Here is a 26596-nt window from a genome sequence, read left to right as displayed (position 1 = left end):
TGAGATGCCCTGGTTGCCCGTCCGAGGCTCTGTCTGTCCACCACGCGCACTAATGATAAGAGCCAACGTTCTTTATATGCTTGTTGTATGGTAAGCTCCGTGCTAAGCTCTTACCATTATTTAACCTGATCTTTACAACAAACTTTATAGGTGAAGAAACTCACCCCACGTCACACAAGTAAGGATATCAAAACTCAGACCTGATCAACTCTGAAATTAACTGATTTACTCGGTGATCTTGTCCTCCCTAGGAATTGTCACAGGTGTTCTCCACCTCGTGTGGACATTCATACTTGGCCCGCGAGCATGTGAGGGAGAGGCTTGTTCGTTTGGTCCATCGCCTTGCCTGGACTCGCAGTGACCGCTCGCCCCCAGCCACCTCTCCCCTCTTAGATTAGGGCTTGACTGTCCTACCCCTGCCATAGAAGTTTCTCCCTGATCATTCCCCCTCTGCTATGCCCACAAATGTCACCGGGGTCTAGGGTCCTCCACTCCACCATTCCCCGCCCAGGAGTGTGCGCGCCGGTGCAGAAGTGTCTGTGGCACTCGCGGACACGCAGGCCTTTCAAAGCTGCAGGAACCAGGGTCTGGCTTTGTTCAGAGTTCACTTAGTAAGTAGATGTGGTTGCTCACTTATACCTAGTAGTTACTTTTACTGGAAAGATCACTACTAAATGTGTGCCAAGATGTCGAGAACTTCATGCATGTTTATACTCTTTGGCCTAGAAACCCCTCGACCTTTAGAATCTACTCTGGGAGGGTAATCAGACGCACGCTTAGAGGTTACGCGCGTGTTCATTGCATGAGCATACTTATAAAAATTATGCACACTTAAAAAAGTTATGATCAATTAAATATTGGGATATTGTGAATTATAGTTATGAAGATGCAGTGAACTGCTCATAATACAGCGTGATGCAGGAAAGAGTGATTATCATATGATCCCAATTAAGTCAGTAGTTTTAGGGGGAAAAAAACCCCAAAGGAAATATACTAGCATGTTAGCATGCCCATTACCACAGTGTGGGATGGTTAAAAATTATTTCATCATTTTTACTCTTTCATATTATTTCATATTTTCCATAGTGAGCATAAACTGAATCAATCTAAGAAATGTAATCTTTCCACAAAGGGCACTTTTATAAAACGTGCTGAAATTCAGAGCTGTGTGCCAAATGCTACCTTAACTACTGATGTGCAATATCTCATCTAATCTCCCCTCAAAAAGCAGCCCTGTAAGTGAAGCAGAAATTATCATTTAGCTCCCTATTGCAGATTAAGGTACTAAGAGTTAAGGGCATCAGTGACATTTCCTAGGACACAAAGTAAGTGGCAGAGCCGGGCTGGGAGCCGGATGGTCTCAGCTGAGTGCTTGCTTTCTCAAGCCTATCGCCTCTGTGTGTGTTCACAACCGCTCTCAGACACTTGTGCTTGGCTCCCTCTGTGTCTCACCCTGGCTTTTTACACCCCTTAGAGATCTGCCTTCCACAGGCAGGGATGGGCTGCATGCAAGGCTTCAGTTCAGGGCTCTGGATGTCCTTGTATACATTTTTATTTTAAAAATGGGAGTAGAAAGGTCATCGCTCCAAACGAAAGGCGGGATGTGGAGTAACCCAGTGGAACGTGTTGGGCAGACAACTGGGTCAGTATCAATGGCAAAAACGGGCGTGGCAGAGTGATGGTGGCACAGGCATTAAATCTCGTTGATTAATTCTTCCCGTTTCCTTTTTCTTTCTAGAAGACCTGGTTGATATCCCAGGCCACGTGTTCACCAGAGGAATGATCATAGCTGTTCTGACCTCAGGGATAGTCGTGTGCCTAGTGACTGTGGGTGTCATTTATAGAATTGACTTGGCTCTGTTTTATAGACAGTTCATGGGAAGAGATGAAACGTTAACAGGTAACAAATACCGTAATGTCGGGACTTCTTATCCTATGGTTTTATTGGGAAGCCTAATAAAGAAGCACTAATCTTCATCTTATTTTGATTATATTGTTGACTGAATGTGTGGTAGGGTTTTCCACAGGAAAGGTGGCTCTGAACGCATCGTCCCCTGTGAGTGTTGTCTGCACCACCTTTTTTTGTACTTACATGTTGCCAAAAATTGTTCTCTAATTGTTTCACATATGTGTGTCCTGTCTTGTACGTGCCCATGAGATGCTTGGTCCCAGTGGCTCAGTTTGCACACCACCTGGGCACCTTCTGCTGTGCGCTCACTCAATAAAGGTCATTTAAGTGGAACTGAATTGTATCATGGTTCATTATTCTCACCTGGCAAAGGAGGCTGCCCGAGGTACCGGGATGAATCATGGACCAGGAGCCCAAGGACGGATTCCAGTCCGCTAGGCCGGCCAGCGTTTACCTATTTCTACTTGGTGACTCCGTGTCTCAGTTCCCCTATTCTTAAGGTTGGCTAGAAATTCTCAAGGTTCCCTGTAATTACTGAATTTAAAAATCAGCCTGATTCATTGTGCTTGCTTTTGTTTTCGTGTGTGTGTGTGTGTGTGTGTGTGTGTGTGGGACACACATATCGAAGCACAGCCTAAGAGGTTACACAGTGAAAGCTGCCCCCCAGCCTGCCCATGCCAGCTTCCCAGCTTATCCCCCCCGAGAGGATAACTAAACAAAGATGCCTCTTACTCTGCTTCTGTTTCAGAAACAGATCTTCTTGTATAGTGCACACTCTTCTGAACTGTGCTTTTTCTCTTCTTCAGATATCCTGCCATATTAGTTTATAAAGTCTCTCATTTTTTATCCATAGAAATAAAATCCTAGAGTCCTATTTCTGTGGAGGTGCCACTGCTTATTTAGTCACCTTTTGATGGACATTCTGGTTGTTTACAGCCTTGTGTTATTACAGAGAGGATGTGACGTGTAGCTCTGTCCTGTCTTTACTTCATATGCGAGCAGTGTGATTGGAGGGAAAGTTCCCCCTCGTGGACTGGCTGGAAATGCAAAGCACAGGAGCAGCTGTAATTTTGAAAGCTGTTGCCGACCGGCCCTCCCTACTGCCCACTGCCCTCACGGCGGGGGAGTAACTTCTCCCCATGGCCTTACCCACAACCTTTCGGGTATCTGCCAGTCTGATAGGGGAACAGTTGTATCTCAATGTCATTTTCATTTGCATTTCACTTACTATGCCAGAGCATGAGCAACTTTTATTTGTTAAAGAGCCATTTCTATTTCCTTTCTCAAAGTACCCATTCATTTCCTTTGCCCATTTTCTATTGGGTTGTTGGCTTTTTTTTTTTTTTCTTTTTTGGTTATTTCTAGGAGCAATGTACATTTTAAGGAGGTTAGCCTACTGTCTATAATATGAAATGCAAATATTGTTCCCAGGATGTCATTTGTCTTTTGTCTTTGCTTACATGGAAGATTCCCCAATGTATTTAAATATATTCTTTCTTTTATGGTTTCTGGATTTGTGGTCATAGTAGAAAGGCCCTCCTAAGCTCAAGTTATAAGGGAATTCTTACATTTTTTTTGAGATTTTTATAGATTGATTATTCACATTTACAACTTTTAATTTACTAATATAAAATTAGCAGAGTTAATTTAGCTGCCAATCTGCATGTGTGTGTGATTTTTCTGTGGAGAGCGGTGCTCCAACAAACTGGGAGGGGGGGACTGCTTTTTTTTAATGCTTGCCTGAGGATGTTTTCATTGATTTTTTTAGGGAGAGAAACATCGATCAGTTGCCTCATGTACATGCTCAGACCGGGGATCGAACCTGCAACTTTTTGGTGCATGGGACAATGCTCTGACCAACTGAGCCACCAGGCCAGGGCTGAAGGGTGGGGGTCTCTTTTTTATATTGTGTTGCCAGGTCTCTACCTGCACAGACCAGTACATATCTCAGAATAGGCATTCACTAATCTCTTTTTGATTTTCAATTAAGGTTTTATTTACCCCTCTAGTTGTGTTTGACCCAATGCTCAGATAATTTCTTAAAATTCACATTTCTTAGTTCTCAGTGTGGCTGTGCATAGAGGCATTTAGAAATGTGCTCCGCAGCAGCTCTGCTTAGAGTGTGGTCCATCGATGGAAATCAGTTGTGAGAAGTAAAAATGGAGATACAAGTATAAAAATTAAAACGTTCACATTATAGTAATTTTATATTGCTGCACTATCAAAGAATGTGTTCTGTTATTGGTTTATGAATGATTGGAAATGAAAGAAGCCAATCGCCCTGGCCAGCTTGGCTCAGTGTCTAGACCGTCGGCTCATGGACTGAAGGGTCTCGGGTTCAATTCCAGTCCAGGGCACATACCCGGGTTGCAGGTTCCATCCCCGGCCCCTGTCGGTCCACGTGCGGGAGGCAACCAATTGATGTTTCTCTCCCACATCGATGTTTCTCTCTCATATCGATGTTTCTCTCTCTCCCTTCCTCTCTCTCTGAAAGGCAATGGAAAAAAATATCCTCTGTTAAAGATTAAAAAGAAAAGAAATAAGCCAATCAACCAAAAACACTGAAATTAAGTTAAAACGTGGCCATTTGCCACCAGTTTGTCTAAGAAGCACTATTCTAACTGGCACTTTGCTGTCCCAAGTATCCATTCAAATGTTGGTTTCATTTACACAGAACCAAGAAAAGAAATTATTAGCTTTCAAATTACTTATCTTGGGCACTTCACTTTGCCATTACTTGGGTTGAAAAATAAATTGTAATATAAATTAGCATATTTGCTAAACCAAGAGGAGAACTGCTTAAAAAATGAATTTGAAAGCTAATTAATAGTTGAAAAACTAATTTTTCATGGGTAAGAATAAAGCCATATCACATGTATATCACAATATAAATTTGACTGAATTATCTATCCAATTCATTGCAATTAGTTACATTCTGATTATGAGAAAAATATACCTTTTCAAAAAGTGTACTCATTTATTTCTTACCTCTTGGTGCCTGATTTACTCAGACATGATGACTGTACTAATGGGAGATTAGCTCCTGTACAAATAAACAGCTATGTGTCCCAGCATCTACCAGAATTATCCAGGGGTCCACTTATTTATTGTATTAAGAACTGGTTTTATTTGTACTAACTTTTAATTTACCTTTGATATGCATGTTAACTTTGCAGTTTTGACCAAAATGTCCTATCATTCACATGCGCGCAATTCTGCAAAGCAATTGCTCTACGTCAGCAACAGGTTCCGATTGAAACTGCAGAACCAGAGTGGTGTCGGTGGGACTTGGAACCAGAGCTGCAGGCGCAGCTGTGGACCGGAGCGCTGCAGGTGGAGCTGAAGCAGCTTTTGCCTGAAACACAGTGTTGTTTTGTGAACATGGATGCTGTTAAAGAAATGGGGCCTGCTGTTGAGCATAAATGATGTGACACCACAAAGAACATGGGCTTAGAATGGTTCCATCCTGTTAAATTTTAATAAAGGAGCCAATCCTATTTAGCCTTCAACTCACTAGCAAGTTGATGAATCCCAGTTAAGACCAAGCACAAACGTCACTCCTGTGCCCCTAAGCAGCTGCCGCGGCCACAGCCCCTCCCTCCTCCGCTGTCCCCGAGCACATGTTGTATCCCCGAGGACCTGACTCAGTTCCTTCCTCCAGGGAGCACGTCCGAGATGACTCCTTCTCTCTGACCAGATGATTTTGTTTTGTTTGTGTTACACTTTCTTGTTTCTGCCAGTGTGTTATTTGTAAACTTTTCAAGTCATTGCATTTGTCTGCTAACTCTTCTCAAAAGGACTGAAGGTTGAAGAGAGAAATGTATGTAATTTTTTAGTAGCCCAGTTAGTAGAACGGCTTCTGTTACGTAAGGAACCCATTCCTTTACATTTGTCCTTTGGCCACCAGAAACTGAAGACGGCTTCATTACGAGGAGGAAGGGGGAGCGCAGGTTACCGTCCACGCTAACCTCTCCGGGCGCGGGAAGTCCTGTGTTGGCACTCAGTGGCACGTGGCGTTCTAACACGGCACAGCGCGTGGACCGGCAGCGTGTTCCTTCCATCCCCTCTACTGTGTCCTCCCGCTCCCCAGCGGAAATGCTCAGCGTGGTGTTTTTAAATGGAAATTTTATTTTATTTTATTTTTTTAAATATATCTTTATTGATTTCAGAGAGAGGAAGGAAGAGGGAGAGACAGAGATAGAAACATCAATGATGAGAGAGTCATTGATCAAGCCCGCAACCCGGGCATGTGCCCCGACTGGGAATCGAACCCCGATCGCCTGGATCCTAGGTCGACGCTCAACCGCTGAGCCACGCCCGGCTGGGCAAAATTTGATTTTCTAATTGTAGTTTACATTCAGTGTTTGTACTAGCTTTAGGTGCACAGCATAGTGGTTAGACAATCCCATGCTTTACGACACGGTCCCCGGGTATTCCAAGTTCCCGCCTGGCACCTGCACAGCTATTGCAGTATTGTTGACTGTTCCCTGGGCTGTACCTGATACCCCGTGACTGTTTTGTACCCACCAACTTTATCATCACTTTCCAGGGGTCCTTTTGAAGGTCTACATTGGGATGGTGGTAGAATTAAATGATGTAAGTAGAATAAGCCAAGGGGAGACTTACTTTCCAACCCCAGCCCGAGGACATGTTTGGGCTACTTGGGCCCCTGTCATCTTTAAACTCCTTCACTCCTCAGACCTGTGACTTACCTTTCTCGCTGTGTCTCTGTGGTGTCAGACAGTGGGAGTCTTAATGTACATGCTTAAAAGCAAGGGCGTCTGCTAACTGGTTGCTCGATGATCATACGAGCTTCGAGGATGGTATTTTTTGTCTCCTTTTTTAATCATCACCCAAGGAGTGAGGATATTGTTTCCATTGAATTTCAGGGAGAGTGGAAGGGAGAGAGCTGAGAGAGACGGCGAGAGAAACATGGATGCGAGGGAGACTCGGGCCTTGGCTGCCTCCCGCGTGCACCCCAGGCGGGGCGGGGGTTGGCCTGCAGAGCAGGTGAGGGCCCTTCACCGGGAGCAGAACCGAGACCCTGCAGAGCGCAGGCCGGCGCTCTGACCACCAGCCACGCCGGCCAGGGCTACGTTTTGTCTTTAATAATAATGGAAGTTATTCCTGGTTTTTGACATTTAAAAATTCAGAGATACAGAATAATGCATAAAAAAGGGTAGTGAAACAGAGGAATATTTGAGGGCCCTTAGGAATTACCTGCACGTTCTTGTTTTGTTTTTCAATTTGTTTCCTCTCAAAAATATTCTTTATTTTTTAACAGCTTCATCCAGGTATAATCAATACACAAAGAACTGCACATTTTTAATGTGCACAGTTTGATGAGTGTGGACACAAGGAAGACATATTTAACTCTACTTTTTCAGTAATTTACATTGTGGTTTTTGGTGACTTTCATTCAAATTTGAATTTAAACTTTTATTTACACCCTAATTAAAGGAGCAAACCTTATCTCCTAGATGGAAAGACATACGATGCCTTTGTGTCTTACCTGAAAGAATGTCGACCTGAGAATGGGGAGGAGCACGCCTTCGCGGTGGAGACGCTGCCCAGGGTGTTGGAGAAGCGTTTTGGGTATAAGTTATGCATATTCGAAAGGGATGTCGTGCCCGGAGGAGGTAAGAAAAGGAACGCCAGGTGCGAAACTAGTGGAGACAGTGTCTATAAGATGAATAGCTTAGGTAACTCTGTTCTGCTTAAAAACAAACAATTAAACGTGGTCGTCTTGTCAGAAATAACCCGCTAAGTCGCTAATGAGCAGCGAGAGAACAAGCTGCTGGTCCCGCAGCGCCGCCCCAGGCCCCGCCCGCTCGCCGCGCTTCCCGTTCTCGGCAGCTGGGCAAAGGCCCGCCTGCGGAAAGGCCGACAGTGCGATAGAAACAAGTCCTCCGGGACCAGGCCTCTTGGGCTCAGATTCCGCTGCTGCCGTTTACTAGCTGTGTGACTCCGGGCAAGTTACTCAGCCACTCAGTGCTTCGGCTTCACCTGTAAAACAGGGGTGATACTTTCTTATAGGGTCGTTATGATGACCAGATGAGTTAATACACGTGAAACGTTCAGGAAAGAGCGTGGCACAGAGTAAGTGATAAGCAAGTATTATTGTTAGCTAGATATTTTTAATAAGCATATACAGTTTTGAATAAATGTTTGTCTTAAAGAAAAATGTACTTATGAACTTCAGAATTAATACGAAATTAGACTGTAGAATGATTTTTATCTCATGCTCACCCTTCCAGTTCTCTTAATTAATATTCCACATCTTGCATTTTCAGCTGTTGTTGATGAAATCCATTCATTGATTGAGCAAAGCCGAAGACTGATCATCGTCCTAAGTGAAAGCTATGTGTCTAATGAAGTCAGGTATGAACTTGAAAGTGGCCTTCATGAAGCACTGGTGGAGAGGAAAATTAAAATAATCTTAATTGAATTTACACCCGTCAGTGACTTCACATTCTTGCCCCAGTCGCTGAAGCTTCTGAAATCTCACCGAGTCCTGAAGTGGAAGGCTGACAAATCTGTCTCACATAACTCCAGGTTCTGGAAAAATCTTCTCTATCTGATGCCTGCAAAAATGGTCAAGCCCTGTAGAGATGGATCTGAAGCCACGCCTGTGCTTGCCGGGTCCCGATCTTCAGAAAGCTGAGTGTGAGAAAGAGACCTGAGGCTCTGGAGACTGAGAGGATGAGCCTGCTTATAACCAAGGGCTTTATTCAGATATTTCACTCTGGAAATCGTATGCCCAGTCTGAAGACGAAGCATCATCAGGCCGCCAGGGACAGGACTGAACACTGAGCTGTGCTTGTGTCCTGGAGGACCCTGGAATTTTACAGAAATGGGTCTCCTGTTTCTCCCTCTTCCACACTGGATATGAGGCTGGGAATTATGCCTTACAAAAAGGGCACATCTTTAGGTTTTTAATGCTAACAATTGAACTAAAGGATTTTAAGTTTATGAAGTGGCATTTTCTGTGAGCCAGTAGGTGACACAGAAACTGGCATGGTGCTGACACCTCTAAACACCGTGACAGTCCCTGGACAAGGGAGACTGCTGCAGGGCTGCATGCAGGGTAGGGGCGAGGTCTGCACCCAGTTATTATAACATGACCTGGCCTCCCCGCCGCCGTTGTGGGCCCGTGGTTCTTGGAACGCTACTGAAACACTGCACAGGGCCTGCTCAATTGAGCCTATTTGTGGGAACTTCTTAAAAGCAACCCGAAGCAACTTTGTGTCTTTCATGATAAACACAAATTTTAATCCAAATAATTCTCTAGATCTTTCAAAATTGGTCAAAAATATTTGTTGATTCTAAATAAATACTTATATAGCGGATGGGTGCCAGATCATATTAGCCATTAAGCAATGAAAAATGATAGTTACTTGCTTGATTTGTAAAAAGTTGCATATTTAAAATGCCTGCAGGGTGGGAGAGCATGGCATGGGTGTTAGGGTCTGAGCTGTGCAGCCAAGGTGCGTGAGCTCAAATCCCCGCTTTGCTACTTGCGCCTGTGACCTCCGGAACCTCTTCTAATGGATCTGTGCCGTGGTTTCCTCGTCTGTAAAATTAGAATATGTAACAGTTATACTTCGCAGGGGCACTAAAAGAATTTTTAAAAGTACTTACAACAGTTCTTGACCCGGACTTAACATTCTGTAGGTATTTTTATTACTATTATTATTGTTATTAATTATTACTTAGACCGATTTTTTTAATCCTCATGAGGACATGTTTTTTGTTTGTTTTTTAAAATTTATCTTTGTTGTTAAAAGAATTTCAGATGACTGACAAGGGTATGTTTTTATTGATTATTTAGAGAGAGAGGAATGGAGAGAGATGGAAAAAACACACATCAATCTGTTGGTTGCCTCCCGTACACGCCCCAACCAGGGATCGAACCGGCAGCCTTTCGGTGTACTGAGCCGCCCGGCCAGGGCTGGGTCAGCATTTAAGAGGTGGAGTAAAGTGGAAGCCAGAGAGCAGGGAAGGAAAGAGGCTGGAGGGGGGGAGGGCAGTTATACTCGGTACAGGGGGAAGGGTACGGGAGAAGCAACCAGTGGGCCAAGGCAGTTCTTCGTGGGCATGTGCGGTGGTTGACGTCGGGAGACGTGTCTGTCTCCCTAAGTGCGCCACACTGTGGGCTTTCCCGTGGCCTCGGCGGTAGTGTCTGTCCAGGAAATCACCAAGCGAGTGACAAACATCAGCCTTAAAGAGAAAGGAGAGCGTTGGCTAAGTTTGGAAGGCTGGGTAGAGCATCTGTGGATGTTCCGTAAAAGTCCAGAGACTGTTTAAAAAGCTGTGGTACACATTGCTGAAAATTAAGGAATAATGATATTTTCATTAGATTTTCGGTATCAGAAAGTGATTTAATTTTTGTAGAGCTTACAATTTTGTGTTCTAGTTGTATGACTAAGAAAAGTAGAACTGTATTATGTGTTTTATGTGTGAAAATATATGGTCAGGAGAAACTTTATTGCTATCATCATAGTCGCTAATACATAGAATAATCGTGCTTTTCTCTTTTGTTATGTATGCTTTAAAATATAGCAAACGCATTTTTACTGAATATGTTAAATATGTACATTAATATGCTTTAAAATATATTAATGAACCATTGGTCTAGTGACTTCAGTTTTGAAATGTCTCAATGTCTGTTTCATTTCAAGACTCCAATCCTCATTCTCAGTGTAGATTCCCACCTGTTTGACTAAGGTATGGGTCATCCTACATTGATCTTTTTTTTAATATCAGACTACTTTGTACTTACCTTCTTTGTCTTACAACCCACCTGGGAGTAAAAGAAGAATCCCCTTCTCTCTCTTACAAGGTCAGTTAATACTCAGCACATGCTGGTTAATCAGTGTGTATATATTTAAATTTAAATGCAAAAGTTTCCAACAAGGACCAATGAATAACTTTTATTGATGGAATAAAGTCTTTCTCTTCTGTGACTTCAGATGCCCTTAAACTGTGGAATCCATTTCAGAAAATCAGTAAATAACCTACTCTAAGATATAGAAAGAAATATATGTATGTCTATTATGTACCTGAAACATTTGTTAAATTAAAGTTACACTCTCTTAAAGCAGAGAGAGACCTTATTACCCACATATTCCAAACCCAGCAACTAAGAAACGGCAAGTCCAGGGAATGACCCAGGGACACAGCTGGCTGGTGGGAAAGGCTGGGGCAGAGACGGGTACTGTGCTCTGTCTTCAGAATCGCCTGTTGGAAGTGAGACAGACAAGGCACGTTTTGGAGGCCGAGGGCACTTTCCTGGGGAGGCACCTTACTAGGACTATCTAGGACAGAGGCCTGCAGGGGAAAACAGGCTGCTTAGGGCGGCTCCGAGGACAGAAGAAGAGTACAAAGAACTTCCAGGCGTCCTTGTCGGCTCCTGGGGTAAGGACGCAGGGGGCCAGCACTCGAGACCTCTGCCGGAGGAAAGCGTGTGCTTGCCTGGAGCACACCCGCTGTGGCATCTGGCAAGGGAGGGGGTTGGACCCCGACAGGACCGGTTCCTCCTGTGCTGATGCTGAATGGTCGGGCAGCTGGCCTCCCAGCACTCCTTACCAAGAGCGGAGAGATCAAGCTCCCCTGCACCTGTCAACATGTTTGCCTGGTCAGGACATTGGCCAAACCAGTGGCCAAGGCTGGATTGAAGCACAGCTTTTAATACTCAGAGCAAATGATTCGTCACTTTGGCCTAAAGCACAGCTCTGAGGGAGGAGGCCCGGGGGGGGGGAAGCCATCATTTTGAGTAGAAGCTACTCTGAGAAACTGGCTCATGAGCAATGCAGGGCTGCTCAAAGAGTGTCCAAGCCGCAACTCAGACGGGAAACAGGATGTGTGTGAGCTGAGGGCAGGGCAAAGGGACTCCCAGCCCCCTGCGTGCCACACGACAGTGACCACAGTCCAAGCCGGGGCTCAGAGACCAGCGCCTGCACGTCTGTGCGCGGCTCGTGAGAACCAGCTGTTACCTCCCATCGCCTATTCTGTGGATGCACAGAACACCCAGGGATGCGAGACCCCACGTACACAACCGCTACAACTTGGTGTGTGTTTCACAGTCAGTGGGGTGAGCATGTTAGAAATGGACTTTCGGGTGGTGTTTTCCGAGCTCTCTGTTCCTCAGAAATGCCCGTACTTGCTTTTTCTTGTTTCACCGACAGTGATTAAACCTCCCGCATGAAGTTAAGTAACAGGAGATGCGGGTGCCTTTGTCTTGTTCCTGGCTTGTGGGGAAGGCCCTGGTGCTTCCCAAGGGAGCATAGTGCTGTTCTACACATCTGTACCATATATGTAGATGTAGGTCATTCAATTAAGTGCATTTCCATTAGTTCCAATTTTATTAAGCAATTTTTTAGCATAAATTGGTGTTGACTTTTGTCCAATGACTTTTCTGCAACTATGGATATTATTAAATAATTTTTCTTCTTAGAGAATATTGTTTTCATAATATTGAACCATTCTTGCATTTCTGGGATAAATTCCACTTCATCCTAACGTATCTATTAAAATAAGCTATGCATTTAATTCAGTAATATTTTATTTAGAAATTTACATATTTGTTTCAAAGCAAGATCAACAGATCCATCTACAGTTTGTGTATGTGTTTATGTGCAATCCTTAAATATTCTTAAATATTAGAAAAATCACTGCACATGTGAGAAAGCTCCTTACTCTGAAAGGTCAAGATTAACAGCAAAATGGGGTTGGAGGAAATGGAGATAAGCTGAAGGAAAAACATATTTAAAAACAAACTTCAGTATTCTCAGAGAAACCAGAATTGATGTTACATTAGAGCATAATAAAGTAGAGTTGGAAATTAAAAGTGAAATACCTGAAATGGAAAACAAACCACCAGGGCTGGAGGTTGGTGAGGTGTCTCCCAGAATGTAAAACAAAAAGCTAAATAGATTGCAAATACAGGGGAGAAAAAGAATTGGCACATTAGCCTGAATTAAAGTATTAGAATATCTATAAACCAAGAATAAGCAGGCACTCTATAAAAAGAAAATAAAGAAATAAAAATAATTATTTTAGAAATAATTAAAGGCACTATCTCAAAATTGAAGGACATGAGCTTCCAGATTGAAAGGGCTACCGATTACCTAGGAAAATGAATCAAGAAATGTCCTTGATGAGGGGAGGCTGGTGGCCCTGTGAGCAGCAGCAGAGGCCCCGCTCCCAGCCACGGACTCGATTTCCTCCTAAAATCCTCCGTAACCAGCTTGAAAAACCAGAGAAACGTACCTGAGTGGACGGAGTGCGAGTGGGGAGCACTGAAGAGACATCACGGAGCCCGGTAAGAGGGGGGCGTAAAAAGGGGGAGCCCCCTGAAGCCTGAGCTGGGCTCCGAGCCCAGAGGCCTGGAGGCGGCAAAGCTCCCTCCCCTCGGGAGTGCGGACGGCATCCAAGAGTGGGGATCCCCACCCGGAGCAGAGAGGGGAAGGAGCGCCCCACGCACAGGGCAGAGGGACCCCGGGCAGCGGTGAGTCCCGGAGGGGACGGCGCCTTCCTGGGAAACAAAGCCTCTGGGGGCGGCTGCTGCCGGCGTGCGGTGCTCGGGGTGCCGACCGTAGGGAAGGCTGTCCCAAGGCCTGTGGCACCTGAGTGGTAACGGACCAGAGGACTGCGCTGAGCAGCCGCACACGGGGACCCCCTGCCTCCCTGTGGGGCACTGTGCTGAGCCCCAGAAAGCGCTGAGTCTGCGTGGCGCGGGGGAGGGGAGGAGCCCTCCCGCCCTGAGCTCCGGTGCCGGGAGGCTGGGAGCTGTGACCAGCCCTGAGGGTGTCCTCCCGCCCTGAGCTCCCGGTGCCAGGAGGCTGGGAGCTGTGACCAGCCCTGAGGGTGTCCTCCCGCCCTGAGCTCCCGGTGGGAGAGGCTGGGATCAGTGACCAGCCCTGAGGGTGCCCTCCCGCCCTGAGCTCTGGGTGCAGAGAGGCTGGGAGCTGTGACCAGCCCTGAGGGTGTCCTCCCACCCTGAGCTCCCGGTGCCAGGAGGCTGGGAGCTGTGACCAGCCCTGAGGGTGCCCCCTGCCCTGAGCTCCCGGTGCCAGGAGGCTGGGAGCTGTGACCAGCCCTGAGGGTGTCCTCCCCCCCTGAGCTCCGGTGCCGGGAGGCTGGGATCCGTGACCAGCCCTGAGGGTGTCCGCCCACCCTGGGCTCCGGGTGCAGAGAGGCTGGGAGCTGTGACCAGCCCTGAGGGGCCCCGTGGTGGCGCGTGAAGCCGCCCCAGCTTTGCTCAGACCAGCGGGGCAGGGAGCTGCATGGAGCGGACTTTGGGTCCCCTCCGCTGGGCGCCTTGGTGCTTGGGCGGCGGGACCCTGCAGGGAGGACTCTCTGCCTGCGTGTTGCTTTGAGTGTTTGTGAGTTTGATCGGGAAACTGGCTCCCATCTTTCCGGCCTGCACTGGGGGACAGAGCAGCGGAGGCTGGGAGTGGGGTCTGCACAGTGGACGGTCTGAGGGGCGGGCCTGGTGCGACCAGCCAACCAGAGCTGGGCAGGGAGGGGCGGAGCCCGCCAGCCTCTCCTGCAGCCGGGAGCCCCGCCCCCAAGAGGAAAGGGGCGGGTCCCGCTCACTGAGGCCCCAGACACCCCCACAGGGCACAGTCCTGAGGGGGAAGGAGAGCAGCTCATAGGAGGACTTTGCAAGAATAAGACTCTCAGGGGCTATCCTTTGGGAGCTGGAGGAAACGCTGAAACCCCTGCTGGGGGCTGGGCAGGCAGAGGCCCCACCAGAATGTGTTCTTAATCGAACCCACTGAGCCCAGGCTGCTGAAACGGCCCAGACAGAAAAGGCAACAGGCTGAAATCAATCTGAAGCTGCAGCAGGCCAGAGCCTGGGGGACTAGAATCAGAGGACAGGGTAGGGCTGAGGGGCTGATGGTGGAGCAGAGACAAACTCCCTCAGAGTGAGTGCCTGACAGCGACACCTCTAAGGGGAGTGACACCCTGGGCTACACTAGCCACCCTGCACCCTAAAGACTCTACAGAAAACTCTGGAGCAAGACCAGGCAACCACAAGGCTGCAAAACAGCTGACAAGAGGAGGTGGTCCATGGAGAGCCTCAGATCAACTGTCTACCTAAGGACACCAGAGCCAAACCTGGACGCCCCTCACATTGGGTGATACACAAGCACCTCCCAGGAGAACGGAAATCAGCACAAAAAACAGTGAGCCTCAGACAACAAGCTGCCCAGAAGAGACTCATCTGATTGACTACTTTTTTTTCTTCTGTTTTTTGTTTTGGTTTGGTTTTGGTTTTTTTGTTTGTTTTTTGCTTATGGGATGTTTATTTTTTCTCTTTTTTCCTTAGGAAGAAGAGAAAGGGGAGAACATTTGTTTTTTCTTCTTTTTTAAATTTTATAATAATTTTTTTTTTATTTTTTTTAACATTTTTTAACTAAATTTTTTTCTCTTTTTTACAAAAGAATTTTGTCTTGCTTATCTTGCTTTTAGTTTTGTTTTGGTTATTTGCTTTGTTTTGTTTTATCCTTGCTTCTAATATCAAGACGTTCTTGATACCCCTGCTTAACAACTGGGACTTTATCATTATAACCAAGTTTACTGCTTTCCTCTATAGTTCCCCCCAAATCTCTTACAGGACTCCCTTCCTGCCTGAGATATATCTCTCTCTCCTCTCCATCCATTGGCATAACTTTTTTTTCTTTTTCTTTTTTTTTCTACTTTTCTTTCATTCTTTTGTTATCCTCCCTTTTGTCTTCCTGTCTTTTTGTTCAATTGTTAGTTTCTCTTATTCTCTTTATTGTATTTTTGTTTTCTCATTTTCAACTATTATCCTATTCCTATTCTCTCCCTTAATTTTTTGCTGGCCTTTCTTTCAGAATCTTTTCTCTACTTCTGTTATCTCCCAGTAGCTTCTCTATTTTTTAGATTTTAGTTTATTATTATTTTCTAAATTTTCACCACTATTAACAGTGTACATCTCTCTCTCTAAGCGTTACTTTTCTTTCTCTCTTTTTTTTAAGCTTTTTTTTGTGTGTGTATGTTCTCCCTTCATTCTCCCAATTCTATTTTCATGTGGGTTGCTTTCATTGTGACTGTCAAGATATTTTGTAAGATACCCATTGTTTCCTGGAAGTTTAGTTGTGTATTGTCCTGCCTTGCCAGCACCTGTACAACAGATTACAAGACGAGGTTGGGGCTGAGACACAGCCAACCTGAGAGGAGGGTCCTCCCAAGGACTTATCAGCGACAATCTAGACCCAACCACAACAAGAAAACATAAAGAAACCACAAAAGGGATACCCATAAGAGGGACACGCCTAGAGCAAAGAGCTCAGAAGTATAAGGAAACCATACCTCTGGCCTCCACTGGACCCACAAGACAAAATCCCATCCCATAAGACAGGGAGGCAGCAATTATATCTAATATACAGATATAAACACTAAGATCTACGAAAATGGGGAGACAAAGAAACAACCCCCAAATTAAAGAAAAGGAAAAATTGCCTGAACAGGACTTTGATGAGATGGAGTTAAGCAAGTTATCAGAAATGGAGTTCAGAGTATTCATGATAAAGATGTTCAAGGAACTTAAGAAAACACTAGATGATAAGATCGAGAACCTTAGTGAAACATGAAAAAAGAGATACATACCATAAACAAAAGACAGAGATAAAGAATGCTGTATCTGATATCAAGAATGCACTAGAAGGAATTAAAAGCAGGCTCAATGAAGCAGAGGATAGAATAAGTGACTTAGAAGACAAGGTAGAAAAAAATCAATCAGATCAGCAAAAAGAAAAAACACTTAAAAAGCAGGAGGACAGTTTAAGGGAGCTTTGGGACAACAGGAAGCAAAACAACATTAGCATTATAGGAGTGCCAGAGGGAGAGGAAAGAGAGCAAGCGATAGAGAACTTGGTGGAGAAAAAAATGATAGAAAACTTCCCTATGCTGGTGAGGGAGAAAGCCACACACAAGTTCAGGAAGCACAGAGGGTTCCAAACAAGAGGGACCCAAAGAGACCCACTCCAAGACACATCATAATTAAAATGGCAAATGGCAAGGACAAAGAGAGAATATTAAGGGCTGCAAGAGAGAGACAAGCAGTGACCTACGAGGGAACCCCCATAAGGCTAACAGCTGATTTCTCAACAGAAACTCTTCAGGCCATAAGGGAGTGCATGAACTTCTCCAAGTAAAGAAAAGCAAAAACATGCAACCAAGATTACTTTATCCAGCAAAATTAACATTTAAAATTGAAGGTGAAATAAAGAGCTTCCCAGACAAAAAAAAAGCTAAAGGAGTTCAGTACCACCAAACAAGCATTGCAAGAAATGCTAAAAGGACTGCTTTAAGAAAAAGAAAGAATAGTGAGAGAAAGGTACATCAGCATAAAGGGGAAAAATGGCATTAAGTAAGTTGATATCAATAGTAACCTTAAATGTAAACGGAATAAATGGTCCAATCAAGAGACATAGGGTAGCTGAATGGATAAGGAAACAGGACCCAAATATATGCTGTCTACAAGGGACCCACCTGAGAGCAAAAGACTCACACAGGGTAAAAGTGAAGGGATGGAGTAAAATATTCCGTGCAAATGGAAAGGAAAAGAAAGCTGGAGTAGCAATTCTTATTTCAGACAAAACAGACTTCAAAATAAAGACCATAACAAGAGACAAAGATGGTCACTACATAATACTAAAGGGATCAATCCAACAGGAGGAAATAACCCTTATAAACATTTATGCACCCAATATAGGAGCACCTAAATATATAAAAAATTTATTGGTGGACTTTAAGGGGGAGATTGACAGGAACACAGTCGTAGTGGGGGACTTTAACACCCCACTGTCAGCACTGGACAGATCATCAAGACAAAAAATCAACAGGGAAATGCAGACCTTAAATGACTTACTAGACCTAAGGGATTTAATTGACATTTACAAAACATTTCATCCTAAAGCAGCAGAATACACATTCTTCTCAAGTGCACGAGGAACATTCTCAAAAATAGACCACATGTTAGGGCACAAGGCAAGTCTCTACAAATATAAGAAGATAGAAATCATATCAAGCATCTTCTAGGATCACAATGCCATGAAACTACAAATCAACCACAATAAAAAAACTCAAAAAAAATCAAACACGTGGAGGCTAAATAGCATGTTATTAAACAATGAATGGGTTACCAATGAGATTAAGGAAGAAATCAAAAACTTCATGGAAAGTAACAAAAATGAACAGGCAACAACACAAAACCTATGGGACATGGCGAAAGCAGTCCTGAGAGGAAAATTCATAGCATTACAGGCCTATCTCAAGAAACAAGAAAAAGATCTAATGAACCATCTAACACAACAACTAAAAGAACTAGAACGAGAACACCAAGAAAATCCCCAAGGAAGTAGAAGGAAGGAAATAATAAAGATCAGAGCAGAAATTAATGACATAGAGACTAAAAAACAATACAGAAATCAATGAAACCAAGAGCTGGTTCTTTGAAAAGATAAATAAGATTGATGCACCTTTAGCAAGAGTCACTAAGAAACAAAGAGAGAGGACCCACATGAACAAATCAGGAATGAAAGAGGCAATATAACAACTGACCCAATAGAAATACAAAGAATTCTAAGAAAATACTATGAGTAACTATATGCCAACAAACTGGACAACATGGGGGAAATGGACAAATTCCTAGGAGCATAGAGTCTTCCAAAGCTGAATCAAGAAGAGGCAGAAAATCTGAATAGCCAATAACACCTAATGAAATTGAAGCAGTAATCAAAAAACTCTCAGAAATCAAAAGTCCTGGACCAGATGGATTTACAGGTGAGTTTTAACAAACATTCAAAGAAGAATTAACACCTATTCTATTCAAACTATTCCACAAAATTCAAGAGGAGGGAAAACTCCCAAACTCTTTTTATGAGGCCAGCATCATCCTAATCCCAAAACCAGATAAGACACTACAAAGAAATAAAATTACAGGCCAATATCGCTGATGAACATCGATGCTAAAATCCTCAGCAAAATACTAGCAAACTGGATCCAGCAATACATTAAAAAGATCATACATCATGACCAAGTGGGATTTATTCCGGGGATGCAAGGCTGGTACAACATCCTCAAATCAATAACGTGATACATCACATAAACAAAGCAAAGGAAAAAACTCATATGATCATATCAATAGATGCAGGAAAAGCATTCAACAAAATCCAGCACCCATTTGTGATAAAAACTCTCAGCAAGGTGAGAATAGAGGGATCGTACCTCAACGTAATAAAGGCCATATATGACAAACCTACAGCCAGCATCATACTCAATGGTCAAAAACTAAAACCATTTCCCTTAAAAATAGGAACAAGACAGCATGTCCACTTTCACCACTCTTATTCAACATAGTACTGGAAGTCCTTGCCACAGACATCAGAGAGGAAGAAAACATAAAAGGTGTCCAAATTGGAAAGGAGGAAGTAATACTGTCATTATTTGTAGATGATATGAGATTGTACATAGAAAGCCCCAAAGACTCCATCAAAGTACTACTAGATTTGATAAATGAATTTGGCAAGGTAGCTGGATACAAAATCAACATCTGGAAATCAATGGCATTCTTATACACCAACAATGAACTTTCAGAGAGAGAAACTAAAAAACAATACCATTTCCCATTGCCACTAAAAAAAATAAGATACCTAGGAACAAACTTAACCAAGTAAGTAAAAGACCTGTACTCAGAAAACTATGGGACACTGAAAAAAGAAATAGAGGAAGATTTAAACAAGTGGAAGAATATACCGTGCTCATGGATTGAAAAAATTAATATCATTAAAATGTCCATACTACCCACAGCAATTTATAAATTCAACGCAATTCCTATTAAAATACCAATAGCATATTTCTCACAGATCTAGAACAAACATTTTAAAAATTTATAAGGAACCAAAAAAGACCCCGAATAGCTGTAGCCATCTTGAGAAAAAAGAACAGAGTGGGAGGGATCACATTACCAGACTGCAAACTGTATTACAAAGCCACTGTAATCAAAACAGCCTGGTATTGGTACAACAACAGGCTTATAGATCAATGGAACAGAACAGAGACCCCAGAAATAGACCCACGCCATTATGGTCAGTTAATATTTGACAAAGGAGGCAAGAGCAAAGGAGTAAGGACAGTCTCTTCAATAAGTGGTGCTGGGGCCCAGCTGGGTGTGGCTCAGCGGTTGAGCATCGACCTAGGATCCAGGCAATCGGGGTTCGATTACCGGTCAGGGTACATGCCCGGGTTGTGGGCTCGATCCCCAGTGGGGGGCGTGCAGGAGGCAGCCGATCAATGACTCTCTCATCATTGATGTTTCTATCTCTCTCTGTCCCTCTCCTTTCCTCTCTCTGAAATCAATAAAGATACATTTAAAAATAAAATAAAATAAAATAATTTTTTAAAAAAGAAATGTAAAATAATAATAATAATAAGTGGTGCTGGGAAAATGCGACAGATACATGTAAAAAAATGAAACTAGACCACCAACTTAAACCATACACAAAAATAAACTCAAAATGGATAAAAGACTTAAGTGTAAGTCATGAAACCATAAAAATCCTGGAAGAAAACATAGGCAGTAAAGTCACAGACATCCCACGCAGTGGACTTTTCACTGATACATCTCCTAGGGAAAGAGAAACAAAAGAAAAAATAAACATATGGGACTACATCAAACTCAAAAGCTTCTGCACAGCAAAAGAAAACAGCCTCAAAATGCAAAGGACCCCCACGGTCTGGGAAACATATTTGCCAGGGATGCATCTGATAAGGGGCTAATTTCCAAAGTGTACAAAGAACTTACATTACTCAGCAAGAGGAAGACAAACAACCCAGTTAAGAAATGGGCAAGGGACCTGAATAGACACTTCTCCAAAGAGGACATGCAGAGGCCAAGAGATATGAGAAAACGCTCAGTGTTGCTAATCATCGGAGATGCACATTGAAACCACAATGAGGTGTCACCTCACACCTGTCAGAATGGCTCCATCAACAAGTCAACAAACAACATGTGCTGGCAAGGGTGTGGGGAAGGGGACCCTGGTGCGCTGCTGGTGGGAATGCAGACTGGGGCAGCCACTGTGGAAAACAGTGTGGAGTTTCCTCAAAAAATTAGAAATGGAGCTGCCTTTTGACCCGGTGATCCCACTCCTAGTGGCAGGCTCGTCCCCGGCTCGTCCTAGGAACGTATCCTAAGAATCTCAAAACACCAATCAGAAAGGATATATGCACCCCGATGTTCACAGCAGCGCAGTTTACAATAGCTAAGATCTGGAAACAGCCCCAGTGCCCATCAGTAGCTGATGGATGAAAAGCTGTGGGACATTTACACCATGGACACTACGCAGCTGTAAAGAAGGATCTCGTGCCCTTTGGGACAGTGTGGAGGGACCTGGAGAGTATTATGCTGAGTGAAATAAGCCAGGCAGAGAGAGACAAACATCACATGATCTCACTCATATGTGGAATCTAAAGACCTTAATAAACTGATGAACAGAATAGATTCGGTGACATGGACGCATGGATCCACTTGGACTTTGTCATCCTCTGGTTGTGGGTAGACATACCCCTGGATCTGTGAGGTGCTCTGAGCAGCAGCCTCATCTTCATTCGAACAGGAGGGGAGGTGTTTCTCCGGCTCAACCACAGCGCTTTCAGATAAAGCTCTTTCTGACCATTGTGGTCTCAGAGTGTTGGAGGGGCTCCATTAAATGATTTTAGTTGTTCTACCAAAGAACAGTGGTGTTCTTGCCCTAGCCAGTTTGACTCAGTTGTTAGGATGTAAGCCTGCGGACGGAAGGGTCCTAGGTTCGACTTTAGCCAAGGGCATATGCCTCAGTGGCAGGCTCGTCCCCGGCTCGGTTGGGGCACGTGCAAGAGGCAACCAGTCCATGTGTCTGTCCTGCATCGATGCTTCTCTCTCTCTGTCTCTCTCTCTCCCCCTTCCACTCTCCCTGAAGAGCAATGGAAAAAATATCCTTGGGTGAGGATTAAAAAACAATAATAATAATAACAGTGGTGTCTTTCATTCTATGTTATGTTTTGAAGACTTCTCTTAATATATAGGTAAAAATAAAAACCACCTTGGTGATTTTAGATTATGTCCTAATCACAAGAAAAGGTTAGCTTATATTTTCCAGGTTACTCTTTTGAGGGTTAGTTGTACGAGACAAAAAAAAAAACCCACAGTTGAGAAGTTGAGTGCTAATAGTCTACAGGAAATTCCTGTAAAGGAAATAGGCTTACTCAGGTTTCAACTAAACCTCACCGCAAACCTGGTATTGTTGAGGGGGTGTCAAAGAGTCTAAGTGCTTCGTCTTCGGGCATTTCCTTTGACTGACAGAGGTAGCTCTTTATTTTCCCCCATGTGACCGCGGATTTGGCAATGTCAGTGGTCACTTACAAAGTGCTACGGTTTTCTTTGTCTCCAGGTGTATTTCCAAACCTGTAAGAGAGAAGCTGCCGTGGTCTCCTCCAGCTGTTCTCTGGCCGGGAAGAGACACAGTGGAACTCTTTGAAAATGGATCTTCTCACATGATCTTCAGAGAGAAACGCCGGCAGGCACTGAAGTGACTGGAAGTTCCTTCCTCTTTTTTTATGTCTTAAGAACAGGAAACAAAGGTAAGGCAATAGCACCTTTTTTCACTAGATTTCCTAAGCGGACAATGTAAGCTGGGAGAAGAGCTTAAGCAAGTTTCAATCTGAATTGCTAACAAGGTAGAAAAGAGGTCAGATAATTTTCAAAATGAATTGTTAACACAATTCCTTCTCAAAAGATAGTTTGTAATACTAGATGGACTATCTAACTGGCAAAATTTACATCTCTATGTATCTGGAGTCTTCAGTTTACAAAAATCTGGTGGCCGTACATAAACCTATTTATAGTACTTGGAGCATTTTGTGGGAAAGGGACTCAAGATGTTCGCAAATTTGACACCTGCCTTCTCCAGCATGTCCTTCTTTCCCGCCAGAGCTTCGGTCAGTGAGAGTCTTAGCAAAGATAGTTGAATTGTAGCCTTGACCAACTGAGGACTGAGCCTCACCTGACAGGAGAAAGACAGCCCTCAAAAGAACTATGCAAATGTTTTGAAGAAGAGACCCAAGAGACCCTTCGGACACTGCAAGTCACGGTGACGGGCTCTCACCTCTGTGAGGCGGCCGCAGGCTGTAATGGGACAACCAGGGTCTTTGAGACTCTACATCTGTACACAAATTCCTCTCCTAATACTTACCCATTAATAGTGGGGACCACTGTTTCAAGCAAGGTGAGTTTTAATTGTCCACCAATAAAACAGAAGGACAATAGTATGTCCCCGAGAGTGACTGAGAGAGCAGGAGTCCAACAGGACACGGTCACGTCAGTGAGTAACCTGAGGGATGACTGCTGGCAGGCGTGGTAGTCGGGAGGGAGGGGTGGGGGTCATTATGCGGGGAGGGGTCCGGGAAGGTCTTCTGGGGGAGAAACCCAGGGAAGACGCGAGAGCCGAACCAGGTCACTCAGAGTTTTACTCAGGGCGCTTGGGAACTGGTTCTTGTCTCACAGGCAGTGGGCTGATGCTTAGTGTCAGGAGAGGACAGCCTCAGGCTCGCTCTCAGGAAGATGCCTCCAGAGGCTGGAGATGGGCGGATTATTTGTTCAGGGGCTTTGTGGACAAAGGAAAGGAAGGCGAGGGGCAGGCCACATCTCGAAGGGCACTTGCTTTCTCCTGCCCTTTCCTGACCGCCTTCATGGCCAGGCGGAGGCCCCGTACTCCTGCTCCCACCCGACAGAGCTGGTCTGGATGGGCCTGCCCACGCCTGGCCCTGCCACCTCCTGCCCAAGATAACACTTGTGGCTTTCGGGCTGGGTCTCTTCCTGCCTCCCCAGAGAAATCACTCTCGCTCCTCTCTGACCTGCCGCCTGCCTGTCCCCTCACCGTCGGGTCGTGGTAAAGCCTCCCTTTGCCAACAAAGGAGCAAACGCCACCGCCTTCCCTGAAGGGTGCAGCTTGTGGACGGTGTGGCTTGTCCCCGCTCCCCACCTATGTTCCCTCCCCCTCCCCCCAGCACAGCTCTCCCTCGCCTCACCCCCACCCTGTGCACACTCCCCTGACCCACTGCCGGCCACTCACGATGGACACTCGCAGGCTTTTTTGTGCCCAATTGCTCTACAGCTTCTGACGTTGACATCTAGCCTTTCCCCACAAGCTTTCTCTGTGGTGGTGTCGGGGTGCTCTCTGTGTTCTGTTTTTTGTTTTCTCCCTTTGAGTACATTCTTTTTAATTTTTTCTTGGCCCTGACCCACCCTTCCAGGCTGGTCTTCCTCAGGGAAGTCTATCTGCTTTTTCCTGGCAGCTCACAGACTTCTCTGGCTTGACACCTCTCGCCCCCCATGCTGCTGACCCCCAGACTCCTCTCTGAGTCCCACCCTGCTGTCGTTGGACGGCTGCAGTTGGACCCCAAAGACACCTCAAGCTCACTGTGTCTGCTAAAGGAGCATTAATTATTGATAACTAATTTATAAATATTAAAGTTGTTCCCTGCTCCTCCCACATCTGAAGATGTTGGAGACATGATGTGTGTGTGTGTTGGAAAATGGTTAAAAATGAAGAATTTTATAAGATGAGAAAAGCCAGGTGTTTCTTTATGAGGAAAGACGGAGGCACTTGGAAGGAAAGGTCCTGGGAAAGTCGTGGGTGGAGGGAGTGGTTGCAGGAATGGCCAGTGAGTGACAAGAGGACTTGCAGGGCTGGTTAGATGTGGGTAGAGAGAGATGATTCTGTTTGCTTCCTAAAAATCAGAGATGGGGGGGGGGGGGTTAAGGGAACTCTCAGGGTGGCCTTGCAGTATTTGGTCTAAGTTGTTTTCTTCCTGCCCCTCCTTCCGTTTTTTTCTTCCCTCCCTATCTTTTTTCCTGTTATCACTACATTTGTTTATTTCATTTTCCTGGAATTGTTTATTTGCATGTTCACGTTGACAAAGGCTCTCTCCTTGACCACACTTTAGAGGCTGGGCTTTGGCCCCAGGTCTGCCTTTGGTGGCCCAGCCCAGTTTCAACAAAGATTCCTGCTAAGTCACCCTCCCCTCCCTGATATTCGATCAGCCACCTTGATATGGATGGAGCCTCTCTTCTCCCACCCTTGTTTCTCAGTCCTTAAACTCTCTTCAGAAAGAATCTGGTTAGGTCAGTTTAATAAGAGCTCCCCAGCCCTTGGCGATTCTTGGCAATTTCCCGTCCCCTGATTTCCTCGCCTGCTCCTGGGCTGTAAGCCTCGCCCGTCCTTGTGTTCTGAGCTGAGCTTGGTCTCTCTCCCCTACTGCACTAGTCTTGAACAAAGTCTTCCTTGCCGCTCAAATCAATGTCAAAACAATTTTTTCTTTAACATTGGTCTCCACACTGTGTCAGACCCTGAGAACAGGGGCTGTACCATTTTTATGCTGTTCTTCCCTCCTCAAATTGCTAAAACAGTAGGGAAGAGTTTTAGAAGAAAGTTTTAGCTACGGTTCAGGGGTGAAATTACCTCATTTCTGTAACCTCAAGAATCACATACAGGTTATTTTTATGTTAGTGATAAAAGTCAGAACTCTCAGAGGCAGAGGCAAAACTGCTCTATAGGAAAATCACTTTTATTTTCCTGCTCAAAATAAAATTAAATAATAATCCAGTATTCCCCACCACTGTGATCTGAATGTTTGTGTTCCCCCAACCTCCAGATTTATATGTTGAAATCCTAACCCTCCAAGATGATCCCCTAGTGAGGGTATCAGAGGTGGGGCCTTGGGGAGGTGCTTAGATAATAAGGGTGGAGCCTCCATGAATGGGATTCGTGTTATAAAGGGGACTCCAGGGAGATCTCTAACGCCTTCCACAGAGCGAGGTCACCCCGAGAAAGCACTGGCTATGAACCAGGACTAATCATGCGGCTGCCTTGATTTTGGACCGACTACCCAGCTTCTCGAGCTGTGAGAAATAAATTCCTCTTGTTCAGAAACCAGCCAGTCTTTGGTATTCTGTTATGGCCGCCTGGGTGGACTAGGACCCCCTCCCGGTATCTTTCTCTCTCATGTCCTGTAAATGATTTGAAAATTCCAGGACCACCGCACCAGCAAGGGACAAAACCACCGGGAACACAGCGCAGGGTCTCACTCTCTCTCAGGGGGCTGCTCACCCCATATTCAGAGGATTGGTAGGAATGCCATCCAGCAACAGTGTTTTCTTTGTAGGTGAGGCACAGAGAGTCAAGCAGCCTCTGTTCCCTCAGTTATTACACACTAGTAGTGAGCGGAGAGCCTCCGACACACACCTACGGGCAGGCCGCCAGCTGCCCCGAGCGTGGGGAATCTAACATTTTCATTCAACTTGAGCCTGTCTTTTCCTTTCCCCAGGAGATATTTCACTTAACTCTTTCCAAATTACTCATGGGCGTGGACATGCCGGGTGAGGACGTGGCAAGGAGAGCTCCGTGAGGAGATGGAGCCCAGGGCACAGGGCAGGGCGCAGCTCCAGGCCACCGTGGGCGCCCCGCGTCCCGCCGCCCCCAGACGTGCGAGGGGCCCCACAGAGGCTGCTGTGTGACGGGCCTGCCCGTCAGAGCTTCCTGTGGGACTTTGGTCACAAGTTCCGATTTCGCTCCGCACCTCGGTCACAGAAAGGAAGAGGCCCGTCGGGCAGCG

General features: G+C 45.1%; 1 protein-coding gene across 3 annotated transcripts in view; it reads left to right on the top strand.

Annotated features, from left to right (window-relative positions):
* The window catches only part of IL18R1 (interleukin 18 receptor 1), a 36067-nt gene extending 25253 nt beyond the window's left edge, over positions 1–10814 (top strand). The window contains exons 9-11 of one of the 3 annotated variants that reach the window (XM_081155764.1): positions 1739–1900; positions 7390–7548; positions 8203–10814. In XM_081155764.1, the coding sequence (XP_081011890.1) occupies positions 1739–1900; positions 7390–7548; positions 8203–8573 (692 nt within the window). In that variant the 3' untranslated portion in view covers positions 8574–10814. The remainder of the gene's footprint in view (positions 1–1738; positions 1901–7389; positions 7549–8202) is intronic. The other 2 variants (XM_081155765.1, XM_081155766.1) reach the window with 2 other exon arrangements.
* The last annotated feature ends 15782 nt before the right edge of the window (positions 10815–26596 follow it).

Source organism: Miniopterus schreibersii, assembly GCF_964146895.1.
Source record: "Miniopterus schreibersii genome assembly, chromosome: 13".
In the NCBI taxonomy this organism is placed as follows: Eukaryota; Metazoa; Chordata; class Mammalia; order Chiroptera; family Miniopteridae; genus Miniopterus; species Miniopterus schreibersii.
Note: the sequence above shows the minus strand (reverse complement) of the source record. Positions and strands in the feature narration are given on the sequence as shown.